This window comes from Nothoprocta perdicaria, unplaced genomic scaffold (assembly GCF_003342845.1).
Source record: "Nothoprocta perdicaria isolate Ctin4 unplaced genomic scaffold, notPer1 scaffold_138, whole genome shotgun sequence".
In the NCBI taxonomy this organism is placed as follows: Eukaryota; Metazoa; Chordata; class Aves; order Tinamiformes; family Tinamidae; genus Nothoprocta; species Nothoprocta perdicaria.
This window is the reverse complement of record NW_020454516.1, coordinates 1,342,415-1,362,661: the sequence shown is the minus strand read 5'-3', so window position 1 is coordinate 1,362,661 and position 20,247 is coordinate 1,342,415. Positions and strand designations below refer to the sequence as shown.

The following is a 20,247-nucleotide window of genomic DNA, read 5'->3' as shown; positions in this document are numbered from 1 at the left end:
CCGGCCCGGCCAGGCCCGTCCCGTGGCGGCGCCTGCCCGGGGAGGCGGAATGCGCCGCGTGCCGGGCCCGCCTCTTCCATTGATGAAATTTAAGTTGCCCCGGGCTGCCCGCTGAGGCGCCGCGACCTCCCGCTCTGCCTCCCCTCCCTCGGCCCGGGGCTGCCCGGCGGCAGAGAGCGAGCGAGCAGGGAGCGAGCGCCCGGCCAGAAGCCGCAAGTGGGGGACAGCAGCCCCAGAGCCGCTGCCCTCCTTCCCCCAACCTTTACCGCTTTTCTCTTTGTATTCCTTTTCTGTATTTATAMAAGCAGACTATTTATTTTGTTAACGAGCGAAAATGTCGTCCTTTGCACAAGGTAAGCCGAGGGCTCTGCGGTTGCCTCGCTCTCCAGCCGTGTTKGTGTGCATGTCTTTATTTTTTTTCTCCTTTCTTTATGATTTTATTTTGGTTTTGCTCTTCCCTCTGCCAGGAGGACAGCAGAGTGCTGGGGCACTGAGAGGTGTCCCTGGCTGAGCAGGAGGTACATTAAGGTTTGCAAGGTTGTTATTATTAAAAAWATATATATATATGTATATATTTTCACTGTCTGTCCAACAGCGTTGAAACCAGGCTGAGGTGATTGTGGCTACAGGGCTTGGATCCACGGAGCAGAGTTGGGATATACGGAGGGAGCCTGTGCTGAGCAGCCTTGTAGTGTAGGGAAAGAGCTTGAGTGGCTGAGCTCTTTTTTTTTTAAATATTTTCTATTTTTTTATTATTTTTTAAAATTTTTTTCAGAGGTTTGGGTGTATTTGGGCATGTTCTGGTCCGGGTAGACTCTGGTAATTTCATTTTTGGTGTGTGTGTGTGTGTGTGTGTGTGTGTGTACACGTACGTGGTCTGAGTTTCAGATTCCTCCGTTGCGAAACGGGGAGCCAGCCCACAGGAGGTCATTTCAGGAAGAAAAACGACTTTGGTGCATTGCTGTGGCAATTTCTTTCCCTCCTTTTGGTTATTCCTAATGGGGTGTGTGTGCGCGTGCGTTTCTGTAATGAATTCCATGCCTGTAGGGTTTTGTTGTAGTAATATCTCCATAGATGAGTGCAGGCCTATCAACAGACGTAACCCTGCCTATAGAGAGCCCAGCGTGCCTAAAGAGCTCTCCTGCTCTGTGTACTTTGGGAAGCTTTGCAAAGCTGCTCTCCCTACCTGGCGGGGTGTCCAGGGCTGCACGACACTGCCTGTGTAAATGCTCCCACTGTTTGCAAATGTCCCGAGGCACCGGGGCAAAATACAGAGCCCTGTGGAGGGGGAAGTGCTGCAGCCCTGCTCTCCGTGTGCTGCTCTAAAAGTTACTGCTTTTAAGCTGTTTATTGAGTGACTGGATTGCCAAGGTATCTTTTAAAGTGTTCTTTTGAACAGCCTATTGCTGAAGGTAGCCATCTTGCAGGCAAGGGGTATGTTTTAATAAAACTGGAAGCTGGAGAAACCTGTGTAATGGTCCTAATCGCCTTTTAAAATATAATAAGGACCTGCCAATCACAAAACCTTTTCTGAAAACAAAAAAGCAATAGCCATGTAAGTATTCTTTTAATAGGCCAGTAACACTAAAATATGTTGCCAATGTCAAGTGATATTTTTAGCCCGAGGATCAGCCGCTAGGCTGAGGAATCCAGCTGTGCCTGATCATAACATCCCAACTTTGCCGGGCGCTGCTGCCCGGAGCCGCTCGCTGCGCTGCAAACTCGGGCGCGCTTCCTTCCCARCTACGCCGAGAAGTTGTTCGTAGCCGTGAACAACAGGAAAATGCCTCTAAAGGGGGGGCTCCGCAACATCAAGTGACATCCGTTAACGGCGTGGATTTTTGCCCTTGTCAGGGTAACTAATTGCCTTGAACTTTCAGTGGAGCCGGAGGAAGTGAAGGCGTTTGCTCTGTCCCCTCAGCACGGAGCAGGGGTAGACGATTAAAGTAGAGTTGTGTGTTTTAACTTACTGGCCCTCCCTTATTTTTAAGCACGTAGTTGGACTCCAAGGAGATCTAAAAAAAAAAAAAGTCCGCTCTGTGTTTTCGTATGCTTGCTTTGTTTGCAGAAGTAATTAAAATAAAATTCATAACCCTCAGCACAAGAGATTYTCAGTTTTTTCCATGAGAGTATTTCTTGTGACTCCCTCCTGGGCTGGGACCTTGTAATCCAAGTGCCAAGGCAGCAAAGTTCTCTTCTGACTGAAGTAATGAACGCTTTGGGCAGTAAGACTAACTTTATTGCCTTTCTTCAAGTAAAAGAAGGAGGAACAGCAGAAGTGAAATACGTGCAGCCCCCTAAATAAGAGGTCATGGCTGCTTTGGATAAAAGCACAAAAGCAAACTAGAAATAGCCATGGGGCAGTTTAGTTTCAGCGAAACCCTCCACCTTCCAAACGCTGCTGGCAACTTGATTAAAGATCTCTCCTGGCTCTGCCGCCTGAGAAAGCCTTGGCTACAGTAGCACTACTGATATAGCATTAAATTAAGGTGTCCTGGTTGGTCCTTTGCAAAGCCCAGCGGGTTTTTTTGAAACTTCACATGCTTTTGAAATAGGCTCTCCCGTTCTGCACTAGTTTCCTGCTTGGACTGGTCTCTTAAGAGTCTTTCACACTATTTTCTATCACTTCTTTACTGCCTTCAGATGCGTGCTGGAGAATACTGATGCCATAAAAGGGAGGTGAACCTGAGATCTGAGGCATAGGTTGCAAATAGCCTTGAAGAGACAGTTCTTTCCTAACACAATCAGGATGTTTATGGCAGCGTGTACCCTTGGAAATCTGTTCTTAAAGTTATTCAAAACCTTTGCCTCCTATCTTGCTTTACAGTACACAGTATTGTCCATTATAGTTTTAGAAAACTTTAATTGCCTGTAGGAAATAAGTTCTTTTGGATATACAGTTGCACTGGTCTTTCTAACTCTCCACCCCTGTTACGGAGAAGCAAGGAGCAGACCTTAACCCTGGCGTCGGAGCTCTGACTCTCTGCATATGGATTAGAAAAGGGACCATCCGAGTTGACTAATCTGCTTGCCCCGCACTTGGTATTTGGAGAAGGCAGCAGCCTCTTTGCTTCCCTGTAAGGACACTGAGATTCAAGCACTGTTCTTGGGTCCTAGAGAATTTATAGTATTATAAACMGTGGGATATTATTATAGTTTTATTATGCATTCTCCTGTTTATGATGTTACTTAAATCTCTGAATGCTTTTGCCTGGTAGATACAGGCCCGTTATAACTATCAGAGTTTTCCTGCTTACAGGGCAGCCTAGGAAAGGTGGTAGCTGGCTCTGTCCTGGGCTGGGATTAACTGCAGGAGTGAGCATCTCTGGAATACCTGGTACTTGGAGTGTCTTGGGAGAGGTGTTGCATCATATGAGGATGTTCACGTCACCTCCAGAGCGACAAGAATCGGACTGTTGTTGCTGTAACTGCAGGCCGCTATTGCAACATGCTGAGGGGAGGGTTGCAAACATCCGAAAGCATCTTGTAGCCCTGGTTTCCTTGGATGTTTAAACAGTGTTTCAAGATGAATCAACTCAAAAGGCCTGGAATGGAAAAGCAATGGAAATACCTGTAGCCAGTCTGAGAAAAGTGTTAGGCCAGTATGTGTAGGAGGGAGCACTTGATTGCAGAGAGCCGTGCAAGTTTTCACATAGCTGAAAACCTGCTAGGTGTCTATCTCCAGATCGAATATTACCTGCTTTTACTAGTAAATGAATCATTTGATTAAAAAGGAGCCTATTGCTAATAGTTGGGTTCATCTTGAGCTTGCATTTTCCCCGAGCTGCACCTCAGTATGCATACTGCACAGCACACATTTTCTTCTCCTTTCTCCTTCCTGCAAAACAAGGCAGAAAAATGGCCTCTTTGGGCTTCAAAGCAAGGTTTACATACTCCTCTGAAACTGAGGCTGTGGAGTACTTGCTTTAAAAAATAAAAAATCAAAACTGTATTAAAATGAACTGCCTCTGGCTTTCTTAGACATTCTCTTAGACATTCTCAGTAGAATCTCTTTTTTTTATATACATTCTTCATACAGAAACTTCTAATACAGCTTCCTCTTCTAACACTGTTTCCTGGCAGTTTACTGTAAAGCTTCCTGCAGCCCCTTTTCTGCACTAGCATTCAGGGTGTTTCTAAAACTCCAGCTATATTTGGCAGTGCATCACTCTGTGTTACAGAGAAGTGATTACTCAAGGGATTTGACAGAAATTAAATTAACTAAGGTCCTTAGCGATCATACTCAGAATGTTATTTGTGCACTTACTCTTTCACGTGGATTGGGTTTATCACTGTCTAAAGCAGAACAAATGCTGAAGTGATAGACAAACTAATTTTCTAGGTTGCTAAGTAACTGAAGTGCACACTCTAATGTGAAAATAGTCACGAGATAGAGAAAATAAGGCAATATTTACTGGACCAAACTGAAGATTGTGTGGAAGTTCACTGTATAATAATTAAAATATGTTTTCATTTGGTTGTGCAAACAGAAGGAGCCCCTTGCTCACAGTGCGCTAGATGGAAGGAAGGGTGGTTTTAGAGAAAAGCCTTATCACGCTTCTGCTTGTTAAAGTATGAGGATATGGTGGGGCCGGAATGCCTTAGCTATCTAGCAAAGAAGTCAGCTCTTGAAGATTTCCAGACACTTTTGTTTTGAGGAATTTCTCTTTTTTTGAGACAGAGAGAGAGGCGCTGTTTAAGGCCCCAGTTTCATGTCTGTGTTCTAAGTTACTGTCCAAAAAAAGCTTCGGATTCCAGAGTGCCAGAACRTTAACAGAATGGGAGTAGATTATGTGAGTTTATCTTTTTAAGAAATCTGAGAGCTACCTGTTGTCCAAATAATCCATTTTTCTCTTTTTCCCTTCAACCTATGTTTTTTTTTTTTCTTTTTGCTTAAGATTTGAGAAAAGCGATGTCTCAAGCCGGCACRTCACAGTTTCAGGAAGTCATTCGGCAAGAGCTGGAGTATTCGATGAAAGTAGAGCTTGACAAGATACTTGCGACCGCACCTTCAAATGAGCTAGCGGTAAGGAGCTAGAGGAAGGCACTCAAAGCATGAGAAATTAAACGTAGGAAATTAAAGTGAATTTTATGGAGGGAGATAAATCACAGAATACTGTAATCCATGTTTTTGCAGTGTGCTCTATGCCTGTGCAGAAGAGTAGTCTGGGTCCAATGTCAGTTGGAAGGTGGAGACCTCCAGTTCCATGCAGCTGGGTGACAGAGTTATTACTAAGCATTTAATCATCTTTGGCTATTTACGGTTCTGCAGAGTCCTTAATGGATTATAGAAGGGGAGGGTGAAGTTGTTCTGAAGATTGGGCTGCATTCTAATTTAGTGTTACGATTTTGRCTAAAGAATGGTGTTTTGGGTGTCCACATTTCTTTTGGCACCTTGAGTTTTAGGGGAAATGGTTGTAGGTTTTGGTTAAATGTTAGCATGCCTGTACTTCAGTGCTGACAAAACTTCTCTTGTGACTGGATTGTACACCAAATTTGTAGRAAAAAAATCCTCATTAAAAAGATAGGCATTAAACACTGGTATTAACTAATGCATTTTCTTTTTATAGCACACAAAAAAAGACCTGGAAGGATTTAAGAAACTATTTCATAGATTCTTACAAGAAAAGGGACCATCTGTGGACTGGGAGAAGATTCAGAGACCTCCAGAGGATTCTGTAAGTTGCAGTGAGGTGGCACTCTTTGGAGAACATGAAATTGAGAACTGTTACTTGTATCAAATGGTGTAGTTACCAGAGAGTGGATATAAAAATGGATATTGTGGTTCTTTACAATAATGTAGGACAACACTTTATTTCGAGCTCTTTGAAAGACTTATTTATAGACATATGTTGTATGTGTTCCTGAACATCAGGTCCTACTTAACATATGCATTGAGTTCTGTGGTGGTATGAACTGTTAGATGTCCTTTGAGCACAGGAACGACTGGGACAGCAGCCATCTCACCGTTTGGTACCTTCTCTGGAATAAACAATAACTTGGGTTAGAGGAGAAAGATGTAGGAGCCTCCTGGTGTGCGGAACGCCCGTGGCTCCCCTTCCCCTCCCCTCCTGTGGAAGGAGATTGCACTTCTCACATGAGATCGTTTCTAACAATCCATTCTGCAAAGCAATTTGAGAGGGACATATGGCAAGTGGGCTGGGTTCTATAGCTCACTTAGCAATTCTATACTCTATAGTGGTTCAAGAAAAGCAGGGAATCTGAAACAAGTAGGTGACTTAGTTTTTTAAAGCAGTATGGTTTTCWAATGCTCTGTATGTTAGAACTTTTAACCTGCTATTTGAGATACTGCTGAGAAAGCACTAAATCTGTGTTTTTTTCCTAGTACTGTTTAGTACTGAAATAAACACTTTCAATTACACCTAACCTCATTTTATTGATTCATCAGTGKCCCTAGGCTGCCTTTTGGCTCTTGCATAACTACAGTTGTAGCTGTGCTTTGAATTTTTGCTTTTCCCAATGTAGTGATCGTGGCGTATTGTGGGAGTTCTGTGTCCTTGCACRCACATTTGTGGTTTCTTTTAGCCTCTCTGTTTGTGATGATTCAGTCAAGGCTCTGTTTGCAACTGAAAGGCAGGCTTTTCAGTTACTTCCAGAACAGATGCAATAGTACTCTCTGAAGCATTGAGGAATGATGCTGTTAGAGCAAGTCTAGGTTTGGTGGGTTGTTTTGTTTTGTTTTGTTTTGTTTTTTCCTCCTCAGGCTGAGTGTTTTCATTTAACTTCAAAAGCATGTGATGTGTCTCTCCTCTGTACTGTAGCACTGCATGAAGTGCTGCTTTGGGGAGAAAAATCCACCTTAAATGAAGAGGGCAAAGTGAGAAGTGGCAGTTCTGGGTGGCATGACTGACAAGGCAGGCTGGAGGAAAGGGCACTGCGTTTACTCTAGAGGAGTGTGAGACTCCATAGAGTGGTGAGTCTCTTAATTATAAGAGGAAATCAGCTGCAGGAATCAAAGAAATGTTTCTCTGTTTCAAGATGAAGATAAAACCCTGGCATTACATCCCAGTATCATGATGCAGGTCAGTAGGCCCCTTTGACAAGGAATCCTCTTGTCCTTTTTCTTTAATTTTCTGCACTTTTCAGTGGGAAAGCTTAGGGAAGGTAACAGAATGAAAACTATCTGATTAGACATTGGGAGCAACTGTCAATCAGGAGGCATAATAAAGCATTCAAATAGATTGGGAAATTCCTTAACCTCCTAGGCAAGGCCATTCTCTTTTAAAGAAGGAAAAAAAAACCCCAAACCAAACATGTGGGGAATGATTTAATGATTTAAATCAGAGGACTGAAAAGAGGACAAGATTAGAAAGGGAATAGCTCTTCTCTCTGGCCTGCATTGGCTTACTCTCCTTCCAGTAAAATTTCCTGGATAAAGTGCTACTTAGACTTCTTGGGCTGACAGGAGGTGAGTTGAGTAATTTCAAAACCTAAAAGCAAACTTAATCTCCTTGATATAAAATATTTATATGTATTTTTTTCTGACTAGAAGGGTTCTGTTTTCCTGCGCTCCTGAAGCCTCACTTGTATTTATGCCTACTTTCTTCCCCCTGCTTTAAATACATAAATCATGTAGGTATGTACTGGGGAAAGTGAAAGGAGCTTTGCACTAAACACTGTCAAGTGTTCTGSAATCTATCAAGTTATTATTTGCAGAGGAAATTATTAGGAATTACTAGGTAAATGTTGATTTCTTCCGGACCAGARCTACCTGTCTTACTAGTAGGTGAGAATGCTGGGTGCTTATAAAATGATAATTTTAAAAGGGCTTCATACCGGAAACTATAAAACTGAGCTCTCTGGGGAGGACTGATGTCCATCKGTTGAATACATGCAGGTTTGGGTGTTTTTTGTTTGCTTGTTTTTAACTTGAGCTCCCTTCCACTGTGTCCAGTTGAGTTAATTTTTCCTACTTATAAAAGTCACCTTAAAAACTCTTCCTAGTCTGGTTAGGACAGCACAGAAGAACTTTTGTATGTTCTTGGAAAGTTAGTTGGTAATCTGACAAGTGATTTGTAATTCAGAAGACCGCTTTGTAGGGGCAGGAGAGGGAGGAGGGGAAGAGGGTTTTTCAGCTGCTTTTGAAAAATCTTGCATTGCAAATACGGTCTAGAAAGGATCTACCCTTCCCAATGTGAGGTTTTTGTATGCTGTGGTTTTKGGGATTTGGTTTGTGCTGTGAGCTGTCCAAACCACTGAGAATTCTGGCATGTATWAATTCAGATGATATCTGGTGGAGCTCCAAGTACATGTATATATATACACCTGTACATGTGTGTATGTATATAGATTTATATGTGAGTATGTGTATAGATTTATATGCGAGTATTTTAGAAAAAAGAACAGCCTAGAAACATGACAGAGTTTAATAGGTTAAAGTGTGTGAATGGCTATTGCTCTTACAGGGTTTATCTTATAATCTTCTGTTTTACATAAGGTACTTGAGAGCTTCAGGTTCAGCAGGAAAGGTGTTTCGGGCCTTTGCCCAATGACGATGCTGTGCAGGAGCAGCATTTCTGACCAGGCTTCCGGGGTGACTCAGTTTATTACCCAATGCACTTTGTCTTTCAGTGCTGTCTTATGGATTTGACTTSTTTCAGTTTTGTTTCTTTTTCTCCTCCCTGAAGCATCTGGGATCCTATAGAAGAATGAAAATAGCCCTGAGAAGTAAAAGCTCCTGTCGGAACTGTCAGTAAATTAAAATGTATGAATGGCTGTATTGTAATATCCCTTGCTCTGCAATGGGAGTTTTCATCCCTGCGCTTCCTGTTTTCATTGCAGCARTTAATATCAATGGGGAAGCAAATTGTAGGTTCGAGACAAGGATGACAAACGATCGAAGCCGTTTCGTGTTATATTCACAAGCTTCTAACCTGTTTTCCCTTGCAGATGCTTTCCTTCCAAGTGCCCAAACCTTACAGTGATAGCAGGCATGGTTAGAACTCTTTCCTGTTATAGTCTTCAGAGAAGAAAGTGTTTAGTCAGAGTGCCATTTAACAAGGAGCCACAGTAAAGAATGTGGACATGGCAAGTGTAATTTAATCCTGCTGATGCAGATTGCAGCAGTGTGTTTGAGCTGGAAGCAAATAGAAAAGCCCTGCTGGGAGGCCTGCAGGGGAACTGCAGTAATCAAGCTAATCTCAGAACAGCAATGCAAGACTTCATCTAAGACATGAAGAGACYGTCCCAAGCAATTTGAGTGTGGAAGGTGCTTGCCTGTGAGGGGGGTGTCTTTTGGTTGTCTGTACGTTTGSATGTTTGTCTGCAGCTCAACATGTCATCTCAGTGAACTGTATCAGGAAGAAAAAGGAAAAAAAAKGGCAAACTCTTACTCAAAACCAAAATATCTTTGTAATCATTAACTTGGAAAACAGTTTTTAAGGTTAACTTGCTACTATCCCTAGAACTATCCATTAGTGCTGAGTAAATAATACCCTGGTGCTCTGTTAATGTTTATTGATTAATATGGGTGTACTCATTCTCAGTCTGCTCACAATGACAGCCTTGTTACTCATTTTGTCCGTCTCTGGGAAACTTTTCCCAACCTTCTTGCACTAGGAGTATGCTCCTGAAATTTGTTAGTCAAATTCCCAATGTTGCCCCATGAAACTGTTCCGAAAATCCCTTCTGGGATGTTGTCTACAGAATGAAGTGAAACTCGAGGTCATTTTATACAACAATCCAGTGCAGTTTTGCTTAAGACSTGTCTCAGATGAGTAACGCTGTAATCGAGCATCAATTTTTGTCCTGCCTGTTTTTATTCATGGAGTAATTCCCTATCAGCAAGTATATTCAAGCCCAGTATTCCAAATCCTTAGAGCAAAAATGGACTTTTACTACTGTGAAGCACTTCTTACATGTATGTTTGTATGCTGGTAGGTGACGAGTTCTTCGTGTTCGTGCCTACACGTGCCCAGAATTGCTAGATGACCGTGTTGATGTGCAGTAGTACTSATGCTGCAGGATCCTGCTTGCACTTGACCTCTTTGACATGTCTTGCTCTCTGAGCCTTCAAGATCAAGGCCTTGCTTGCCAGGTTGTCATTTCCATTGTCTGTGCTGAAAGCAGCTGAAATGTTTTGTGGATCTGAGTTATAAATTTTGTGCTGCAGCTGATGCAACAGCAAGTGAACTAAGTCCTTGATCGACGACTTCTCAACTTCAGCAGGAGCAAGATTTTACTCGAGCCTTCTGCGTGAGCCAGCTTCAGACATGACAGCAAAGGCACTAAAGGGTAGTTGGCACTTAGCACAAGCGAATTATTTTGGAACAGTGTGGTCCTTAACTAAAAAGCAGGTTTTTGTCTTTTTGAAGAACTCTGAGTAATGCAGCAAGAGCGCAGTGAGATTTGAGAGATGAAATCATTCTTTTGGCTTTTCCAGCAGCCCTGAACATTGGGGGTGTGACTTGTGTCCCACTCAGCTGGAGTTCAAACCTGAGCATTTTAAATCCCCTGCTGTGATATGGACCTTATAGTGTGTACAGGAGATGGTGGAGTCGGGGAGTGAGGATCTAAGCATGAGCTTTACCTAGCACTAGGTGTAATTTGCCCTAGCTCCTGTTTGTAGTGGATTGGCCCTTAAGCTTTCTGATGAGGTTATGCCTTCGGCACATTAAAATTGGCATTTCTCGTCTATTGTTGTTAATGAGAAAAACAGCTGTTTTTAAGGATGTCTATCCAGCCTGAGCAGAAACTCTATCTGGAAAAGAAAGGAAAAGGGAGGGGAAAATCGCCTTTTTGCATGCTTCTATTCCTGAACAGTTTTAATAACTTTGGAATCAAAGTAGTTTGTAGCTTTGGGGGCAAATATAAATTAATAGCAGGTAGCTACTCTTACATGTGAGTAACTAAGCTCAATATTGGCCTTGGGGAGACAAGTGCCCGTGTGTAGGGGATGGTAGGGGTRGTATAGGTGTCGCATAAAGGTGTTAGTAGTTGGGGTGACAGTCTCTTTAGATAAGAGTTGAAAGAATGTGTCCGTGTGTGTTAACACATCTCTGTGCTCCCTTGGAATTGGATATCTGCCCATCAGTTCCTACATTCATGACCCCTCATGCTGTATCAGCTGGCCCTGCCTTTCTGGCARACTTGCACTTGTAACCTTCAGGATTTTTTTACCCCTGTGGTTTATTCAGATGCATCCTGCAGCACAGAAATGCTATATGCCATGTCCTGCCTCTTGCATTTGTTCTGCATGTTTCCATTTGAAAAATGTAGCAGAATAAATGGACTGTGGTCTGAATAAGCTAACTATGAGCAGATGGTATTCCTGAACGGATATGCATTTAGAATGAGGTGGACTGCTCTATGTAACAAAACTCCTTTTCTGTTTGAATTTTGCATATTAATTCTCAGCAAACCTGTTTATGTCAAAGATGGTGCTGCCTTTCAGAGGGACCTGGACAGCTTGGAGAGTTGGGCAGAGAGGAACCTCTTGAGGTTCAGCAAGGACCAGTGCAGGGTCCTGCACCTGGGGAGGAGTAAGCCCAGGCACCAGCACAGGTTACACATCACMGTCTGAGATCCTTGCTAGAGGTTTTTCTTTCATGTAGGATCCTTTTCGAGGGAGAAGTGAATGAGATGGAGGGAACTTTCTGTTTTCTCATATGTTACCTGGCAATTGTATCACCTTAGTTTATGTCATGTCTTAATTATTCTCTTTAGCATGTAGAATGGCCCATTGTTACGGTGAAGTGGTGTCTAAAAGACTAAATTGCTTTTATGAGCGTTTAGCTCAATGGTGAATGTAGTGTTGTCTCCRGTCACAACTTGACCTGCTTGTTTGTAATATTCTCCACCTTCCCCTAGCAATAAATCTCAAAAGAACAGGGGCCCGTTTTGTGGAGGGTCCAGCTTTCCTGTGGATCCGCAGTGAGTAGATGACCAGGCTGACGCCCAGCCTTGCTGCTGTCGCTCAGCTTGGAGCTGTGGTTTCGATTCAGGAGCCACCGGCCTCTGCGACCTTCAGGTTCCCTCCCCTTTGCCCATTTAATCCCTCGGAGCGCTGCYTCAGTGCTAATTCACAGCACTAAGTCCATGTGGCTGCAAAATGCCCCTGCCGCGAGTGTCCCACTCCGAGCTGGCCCAGGGCAGCGACCTTCAGGGACACGTGAAGTGCCCTCGTTTGCCACGCACCGGCACAGACCGCAGCTCTTCACAGCAGACGTGCTGCACGAGCAGGGCCGGCTGGAGGCAGCAGGACACCGCTAGCACAAGGGCAGGCCCCTTGGTCACAGAGCAATATGCTGGCCACTACCTGCTCGAGCTGGTGTGGCTACCGTCCTGCCGCACTGTTTGCCCAGCTGAGGCCCTTGCGCTTTAGGGAGCGCGTGCCACCGCTTGCTTGGGTGCCCTGAGGACAAGCTCCACAACGCCAGAGCCTTCAGCGGGGCTCCAGCTCACCAGCCCCTTGAGGCAGGGCACTGTCTTCAGAGGATCCTGATGTGCTCCACGAAACAACTTCCGCACCAGAATGATAAAGTTTGGGGTTTTGTTTATGATGAAGATTGCCCCGCAAGCTTCCCTTTGAATAAACCTCATAATCTGTTAGTTTGTGTTTTGCTTTTCTTTTTGTCCAGATAGGAAAGGTACTGTTTGCATAACTTTGTTTTCCTGTTTCCTCGTGTTCTAAGTAGCTGCCTTTTCTAGCTCTCTTTCCGTAGGACTTCCGTGTTTTCAGGAGAGCTTTCTGCAGTAGAAAGTGTGTGTGAGAGGGGGGTGTGCACAGCACATGCTGTGTATATGATAAGCTGTGGATGTGTYTTATTTGCTTTCTGTTTCAAATATTACCGTATCTCACTTCCTGGAAGAAATGAGCTTTTCAGCTAAGTTGTAAATAAAACAACTCGGCAGCTTGAAGGCTTTCTCTGTCTTCATTTCAGCTGAATAACTCCATTGCCAGCCATAAGCCTCCCGATGAAGGGCTGTAGTGTTCCTCTCTCATAAAGTGCTTGTGTGGGCAATGTGAAATGGTCCTTTTCGTGATGGGTAGAGCAGACTCCTGTAGGGAGTAACTATGGCGCTGTTCTTGTCCAGGTTTTCACAAACTTAGTTACTTTTCATGCTAGTTTTTGTTGGACAGCTACTCTTTAGACACAGCAAAAACTCTGCTGGATGTGGGAGAAAAGTAAAGTTTGATCTCAGGCGATGCAGTTCAACAGAGCAGGTAACCTGGAGGCCACAGGAGCACAGGGCTGGGGGGAGAAGGGCTGGAACCTGCCGGGGATCCTCACTGCTCAATGGAGAGGAGGGACAGGGATGGAGCAGCAGCCTGAAGAGGCCGGGAGAGAAGCCAGGCAGAGCTGGACGAGTGGTGCCCTTCTGCTCTCTAGTATTTCTACCCTGTTCATGTTTTTGGGGGTGATAAGTGCTGAGAATGTGCTTGATCTTGATGAATAAAGAATATCTTTTGCCTATAAGGAAGTGTTGCATCCTTACAAAATGGTCCAGCCAAGATACCTTTCAGTAACAGACTTGATCCATGATAGGAACTTGTGTAAATTATTTATAACAAGCAGTGCTGTTGCTTAAACCACTGTTGCTAACTAGTTAGCAAGGAAGGAGCCTGCTTTTGGTTTGCAATTCAAGGCAGCAGAAATCCAGGGTACTCATTTTGTATATTTTTTTTTTTTTGTATGGGTTACTTGAGACGTGTTGCTGTCTAAAAATTGCTGTTTGCTTTCGTAATCTTATGCTGTGAAGTCAAAACTGAGAAACTGTCCAATGCTGCTGACACCCTGGACATTGTCTGAAAGCTGCATTTCTTGGATCTGTGGATCACACTGGTGGTGTAGCTACATTTGTAGGGATCAACGCTCTGGCTTTCCAAAGGTTAATATTCAGACTAAAGTCTAAGCTGAAACAAATTTTCCCTCCCTTCCTTCAGTGATCGATACAGATTTTACTGACAAATCTTCGTGCTAATTAATAAATAGCATATTGTGTCTTACACAAGCCTTCTCTGTTGGTTAGACAGAAACCAGCATTCCAACATTCCCTGCCTGCTTCGATCAGTTAATTCCTTCCTGTAGGGAGAACCTGGGCAGGTGACTTAAGCCATAGTAATGCTCAGTTTCCCTTCTAGCTGCCCTGCTGCAAGTGTGAAATACAATCTATTTACTCTGTTACTGTGATTTTCATGTATATATAAAAATCATATATATATATATTCTGTGTTACTGTGAAATATACATATATATGTATTTTCCCTGTGCTTATAAACTCAATCTGATTTGTTYTGCACATAAGGTTAACCTTAGCTCTCAGGGTAGGTTTGTGCCTTGCTCCTAACACTCTTCAGCTGCACGTGCTGACTCGAGATATCTGATGCAGGGAGCCTCTTCTGCTTTTGAATATACGTGGAGACATAGGGTTTGTTCTGAGCTTCTTTTGTAGGTAAAAATGCAGAATATTAATGGTTAAGAGCACGTAGATTGAAACACATCTTGAATGTGTTGGTTGGCTACTGAAGGGTCCCGAGCAAGTCTGGGGTTTCTCTCTTAGCCTGGGTAAAACACAGGAGGGGTACGTGACCCTGGTTTCTTTCCTGTGCTTGGAAACTGGAAAGTCACAGCTGCCTGAAACAAGCAGCAGATTGCCTGGTGCCAGTATCGTTTGTGCAGAGTGCAGCCCTTAAAAACTGCAGTAAAGCAAAACTGATAAGTAGGCTTATTTGTCCGAGATTGTCGTTTTACTTTCGTAACTTTGCTTTGATGTGTGTGGCTCAAAATAACCCAAATCCCACTGAATCAAAAATTACATCAGAACGTGTATGTTTAACAGGCTAGAGTGCTCCAGCAGGGTATCTGGTGCTTTTACATCTGTTTAATATGTTTCATATTAATGGGGTTTCTTTGGTGAGGTAAGAGGTGTTTCAGATGAAGCTAATTGCTTTTTGGAGCAGTATCTTGTGCAGTGGGAAGCTTTGCTAAGCGGGGTGAGCTGGCGCTGTAGCATCGCGATGCCCCTCCGAGCAGGGCGAGTTTCCACGTTGGAATAAGCAGAGAGCGGTAGCGGCTTATCCCACCTATCCCGTCCATGTTTACCGACGGCTCTCCGGATTGCGCGCAGAGCAGGATTCCCTGCGCGAGGGATCCGCTTTAATCTGCCCTCTGTGGCTTAGGGCCCGCTGGAATTGTGCGAACTCTCCCCGCTGCCCCTGCGCAGCCAAGTGGGAAGCAGAGGCTGGTTCCCGCCTAACGTGGCTTTCCAGCTGCRCCCGGCCTGGCTTGCCCAGAGCAAACGCGGCTTTGAGAGCTCCTTGGGATGCAGCTCYTGTTGGAAGCATGTTGTGGATCTTCCACGTGCTTTATCACAGCGAAAACCACTTGCTTGCTGCTAGAATACACTAAAAACAGGAGCACAAAGACTGTCCGTCAAAAGCAAATCTCTGGAAAGGTAGGCTGGAGGGTAAATATATTAATTTTACCCTAACAGTTTTGGCATGGTATTTACTATTGTACTTTGTTTCCTTGATTCAGGTGCCATGGGTTAGGAGGAGCAGTGCTCAGTGCAAGGGACACTGAATTTCCTTACAGGCTGCTGTGGTTTTCCACCCCTAGCCCGAAACACAGCCCCTTCTCATCCTTAAACCTGCAGGATGTAGCTGTCAGCAAGGCTTGGTGTGAGCAGGATGAACACGACGGAAAAGAGCAGGAGAGGAGCTAGAAACACTTGTCCTCTGGGCAGCTTGGTGGTGGAGAGATGGGATGTTATATTGGCCTGGTAATTGGAGTAAAAAACCATTTAGATTGGGTGGAAGAACCAGCCTTTTTGCTGAAGTGTCTCATTCAACGATATTCAGTGCAAAATGCCAAGGAAAGGCTGAGAGTTGAAGCAGTTTGAGGAGGAGACGTTGTCGTGCTTGCAGAACCCATGTTCTTACACTGCAGCCTCAGCCAAGGAGCCACCTCTTTGGGGGGATAAAGGGGCCCCGAGGAGCCCCCCGCTCCTGCAGGGCTGCACGGTTGGGTAGCTCAGTCCTGCCTCTGTCTGGGGGGAAAAACTGACTGGAACCGTGTTGATAACGTTCTCCAAGAGAAGATGTGATGTAAAGGAGCCCGACTGTGGCACGCTCCTTTCGCTCGTGTTCTTTAGTGTGCTGAATCATATGGAAGACTGTGGGTATTGCTGCCAACTGTAAAACTTGGGAAGCTTTCCGGAGAAAGCGTTTTCCTTGCAAATGCCTGAGTGCCTCCTGTGCCTGCTCTCCTGCAGATCCAGCCCTATGAGAAGATCAAGGCGAGGGGCCTGCCCGACAACATCGCTTCTGTGCTGAACAAGCTGGTCGTCGTGAAGCTGAACGGCGGCTTGGGCACGAGCATGGGCTGCAAAGGCCCCAAGAGCCTCATCGGGGTGCGCAACGAGAACACCTTCCTGGACCTGACCGTTCAGCAGATCGAGGTCAGTGCCCGTGCCCACGAGCTCGCAGCGCTGCTCTGTGCCCAGCTCCTGGGRTTGCTTCCAGCTCCTCCAGCTGCGCGGCCGGGCTCAGCTTTTTAAAAGCTTTTTTTAACATAGCTTAGGAAAAAAAGCTCTTTGCTGCAGCTGAGAGTTCCAGCTCCAAGTAAAACCCTCGTCTTGGAAGTCATTGCTGGGCTTTCCCTCTGAACAAGGAGAAGTGAAAGAGAATCACAGCTGGTGGTGCTGAGAGACCATTTCAGCTTGTGTTTTAGTGCAGAATGTTCCTCTTGCAGCAGGTAATTAAGCTGGTCATTAGAGTAGGAAATTGGCTGCATCTGTTCTGCTGTTGGTGGAGCGTGGGGCGTTTTTGCCCCGGTGTGTTGGGAGCGGCCGTCCCCGCCGCAGGACAGACCCTCCTGCACGAGGGGCGTTAGCACCGGGCTAGGGCAGCTCTCCRGAGGGGCACCCAGTGGTCTCGGACTCCACGACAAGTTAAAGGTTGCCACCCTGCCCRAAGGACAAGGGGGATCTGGTTCACCCAGCRCCAAATTTGGGGGGRAAAAGCAGCTTTTTTTAATCAGTGATGACCTAAAACTTCAGATAYTCTTGTGGTATCTTGCTTTCACGTTTCTGAATCTTGATGTGGTTTTAAAAACAAAGGTTATTTATGCAGTAATTAAAGTAACGCTTATCTTAAAATATTTTATTATTTACAAGGACTTGTTTTCCTTTACTTGATTTATTATCCATTGGCATAAGAACCTCTTTCCTGTAACAATCGGACAAACTAGATTGGAAATAATAAATGCATTCCTTTCCTCCAGAGTCGTAGGTAGCAGGGTTAAAGGTAATGCACGTGCTGAATTTACCATTTCTCTCCCATTTCAGCATTTAAACAAAAGCTACAACACTGATGTTCCCCTCGTCCTCATGAATTCCTTCAACACCGACGAAGACACCAAGAAGATCCTGCAGAAATACAGTCTCAGCCGTGTGAAAATATATACTTTTAATCAAAGCAGGTATCAGAACACTTCWGTGCTTTAGCGGGGATAAAAAGAGAAGCTTGCTCTTCATCCTGCTGCTGGTGGGGGTGGCAGTTTCAGCGGGCTGGGTGGAAACGGTGCCTTTGTGCTGCTGCTGAAGCTCTCTTTGGGGTGGAATTGCATGGCTGGAGAGGAGGCCGAGGGGAGGTGACAGTTTCAAGAATGTTTGGAGTCGTGGGGTGCTGGGGGCTGGATCCGGTGCCCCCAGTGGGAAGGGATCCCAGGATTCCTTGGCTTCAGTGGGAAGCACAGAGTGATGCAGGAGGCTCCGAGCGGGAGCGCGGGCCTCGACTCCCGAGCAAGAGAATCCTGCACCTGCCGGGTCTTCCATTCAGCGCACCAAAACCTGAGCTTTCCAGCTTAAAAACCTGCGTGTGCAGACACTGCAGCTCTGCAGCTGCCTTTCCTTGTGCTTGATGCCCTAACAGAACCCTTGCTTTCCAGGTACCCGAGAATTAACAAGGAAACTCTGCTGCCCATAGCCAAGGATGTGTCCTATTCGGGAGAGAACACGGAGTGCTGGTACCCCCCGGGCCACGGAGACATCTACGCCAGCTTCTACAACTCCGGGCTGCTGGACAACCTCATTGCAGAGGGCAAGGAATATATTTTTGTATCCAATATAGATAACCTGGGTGCCACCGTGGACCTTTACATCCTGAACCACCTCATGAACCCGCCCAACGGGAAGCGCTGCGAGTTTGTCATGGAGGTCACAAACAAAACGAGGGCGGACGTGAAGGTAAATGCAGCCAGCCGCCCCGCTCTGTGCGGCGCCGCGCGTCCTGCGRCACTCTCAGCATCTTGTCTCTTCTGGGTGCATGAGTTCAGACATACTCTCAGTCTTCTTATAGCTATTTCAGGCACCATTTAACACATCAGCTGTGATCTAATTTGGGAGGCACAAAATCAGCAAGTTTATGAGGTTCTAATTCATGGAACAAATTGGATCCAGGCTCTGGGCAACGAGAGCCGGGGCTGTCCTTGCGTGTTGGGTGGTCACGGGTACCACCCTGCCCTCCTCTCCAGCTCTCCCTTTCACAAGGGAGAAGTTGGGGGTGCCCAGAGGGGAGGGATGGGGCAGTTCCAGCGCTGCCGAGTGCCAGCTGCCTAGCTGAACACGGGCAGCACGTTTCCACTGAGGGTTAATGCTCAGTGGCACCAGAGCAGCGCCTGGGAGAGCGGCACCTCAGCCTTGTTCCCTTACCCCTGCAGGGTGGGACGCTCACGCAGTACGAGAACAAGCTGAGACTCGTGGAAATAGCTCAGGTTCCCAAAGCGCACGTCGATGAGTTCAAGTCCGTGTCCAAATTCAAAATATTCAACACGAACAACTTGTGGATTGCTCTGTCTGCAATTAAAAGGCTGCAAGAGAAAAACGCCATTGACATGGAGATCATTGTGAACCCAAAGGTAACCAGGGAGGAGGGTTTTTCCAAAGAACCGCTCGTTTCTTGGTACCTGAGCAGTGACTGCTGCTCCCGCRGAGGGTAAACGCAGCCCTCGCCTTAGCCGGGAGCCTCTTCCGCGCGTGTCCATCGGCTGGTCGAGCTCACACAATCTCTCTCTTCCAGACCCTGGATGGAGGCCTGAACATTATCCAGCTGGAGACGGCCGTCGGGGCYGCTATCAAGAGCTTTGAGAACTCCCTGGGCATCAACGTGCCTCGCAGCCGGTTCCTGCCCGTGAAGACCACCTCAGACCTCTTGCTTGTGATGTCCAATTTGTACAGCCTTAACGCCGGCTCCTTGACCATGAGTGAGAAGCGGGAGTTCCCCACSGTGCCTCTCGTCAAACTGGGCAGCTCTTTCACAAAGGTAAACGCTGGAGTTAGTTACACTTCTTGCTCTCCGCTTTCCCAGCTTGGGAGGGAGGTGTCCTCTCCCTCGAGGTCCCTGTTTGCTCTTTCTGAACAGCCTGCTTCATCTCTGGGCATAACCTCATGCTTTTGCCCTGTGCTCCTTCACCCTGTCAGGCAAGGGAGCAGCAGGAGACTTGGGGGTCCCAGAGCTCACCCARCTTTCAGACCACACTGTGCTCACTGCTGCTTCCAGCTGTAGCTATCTCTGACAGAAATGACTGTATCCCACATTTATTTTTGGCAGATAAGATTCCCTAGAAAAGTTATTCTCTAGAAGCAGCAACACTTGTCTTGTCTTAAATGGGTTTAAAAGTGTCCCTGCTCTTTTCGCTCCCGCAAAGGTTCAAGATTACCTGCGCCGGTTTGAGAGCATACCCGACCTGCTTGAGCTGGATCACCTCACAGTTTCCGGTGACGTTACCTTTGGCAAGAATGTGTCATTGAAGGTGAGCTTATAAACACATTCCCTTTGCATGTACAGAGTTAATGKCTGCTGCGCTTAGAGAGACCCAGAGACCCCAGTGAGGACTCGGGCCCCAGTCAGCTGGAAGCAGCCCTGGCAAAGAGGGCAGTAATAACCCTTTTTTGATGCCAACTGTTACCTGGCTGCAGAGCYAGAGCTCGGGCCAAGTGCACGCAGGATCCGGCTGCGTTACAGCTGATGCTGAACTGGCCTCCTAACTGCAAATCATCTTGTGCCATTCGAGTCGCCAATTCAGAGCAAGCAAAGTTTCTAAATGCTCRTGTTCTTCTCCCAAAATCTAGGGAACTGTCATCATCATTGCAAATCACGGTGACAGAATCGACATCCCCGCTGGAGCGCTACTAGAGAACAAAATTGTATCTGGAAACCTGCGGATCTTGGACCACTGAGTCAGTGAAAGRGCCCGGTCAGCTCTGCCTCCTCCCGTGCTCAAC

The 20,247-nt window shown here is 45.9% G+C and overlaps 1 protein-coding gene across 1 annotated transcript; it reads left to right on the top strand.

Annotated features, from left to right (window-relative positions):
- The first annotated feature begins 252 nt into the window (after nt 1-252).
- UGP2 (UDP-glucose pyrophosphorylase 2) lies at nt 253-20,247 on the top strand. Its single transcript, XM_026033978.1, has 10 exons — nt 253-353; nt 4,899-5,026; nt 5,571-5,678; nt 16,237-16,422; nt 17,311-17,444; nt 17,913-18,210; nt 18,684-18,881; nt 19,043-19,285; nt 19,671-19,775; nt 20,095-20,247. Exons 1-10 carry the CDS (start codon nt 335-337, stop codon nt 20,200-20,202), a joined length of 1,527 nt encoding a protein of 508 aa, XP_025889763.1. The 5' UTR covers nt 253-334; the 3' UTR covers nt 20,203-20,247.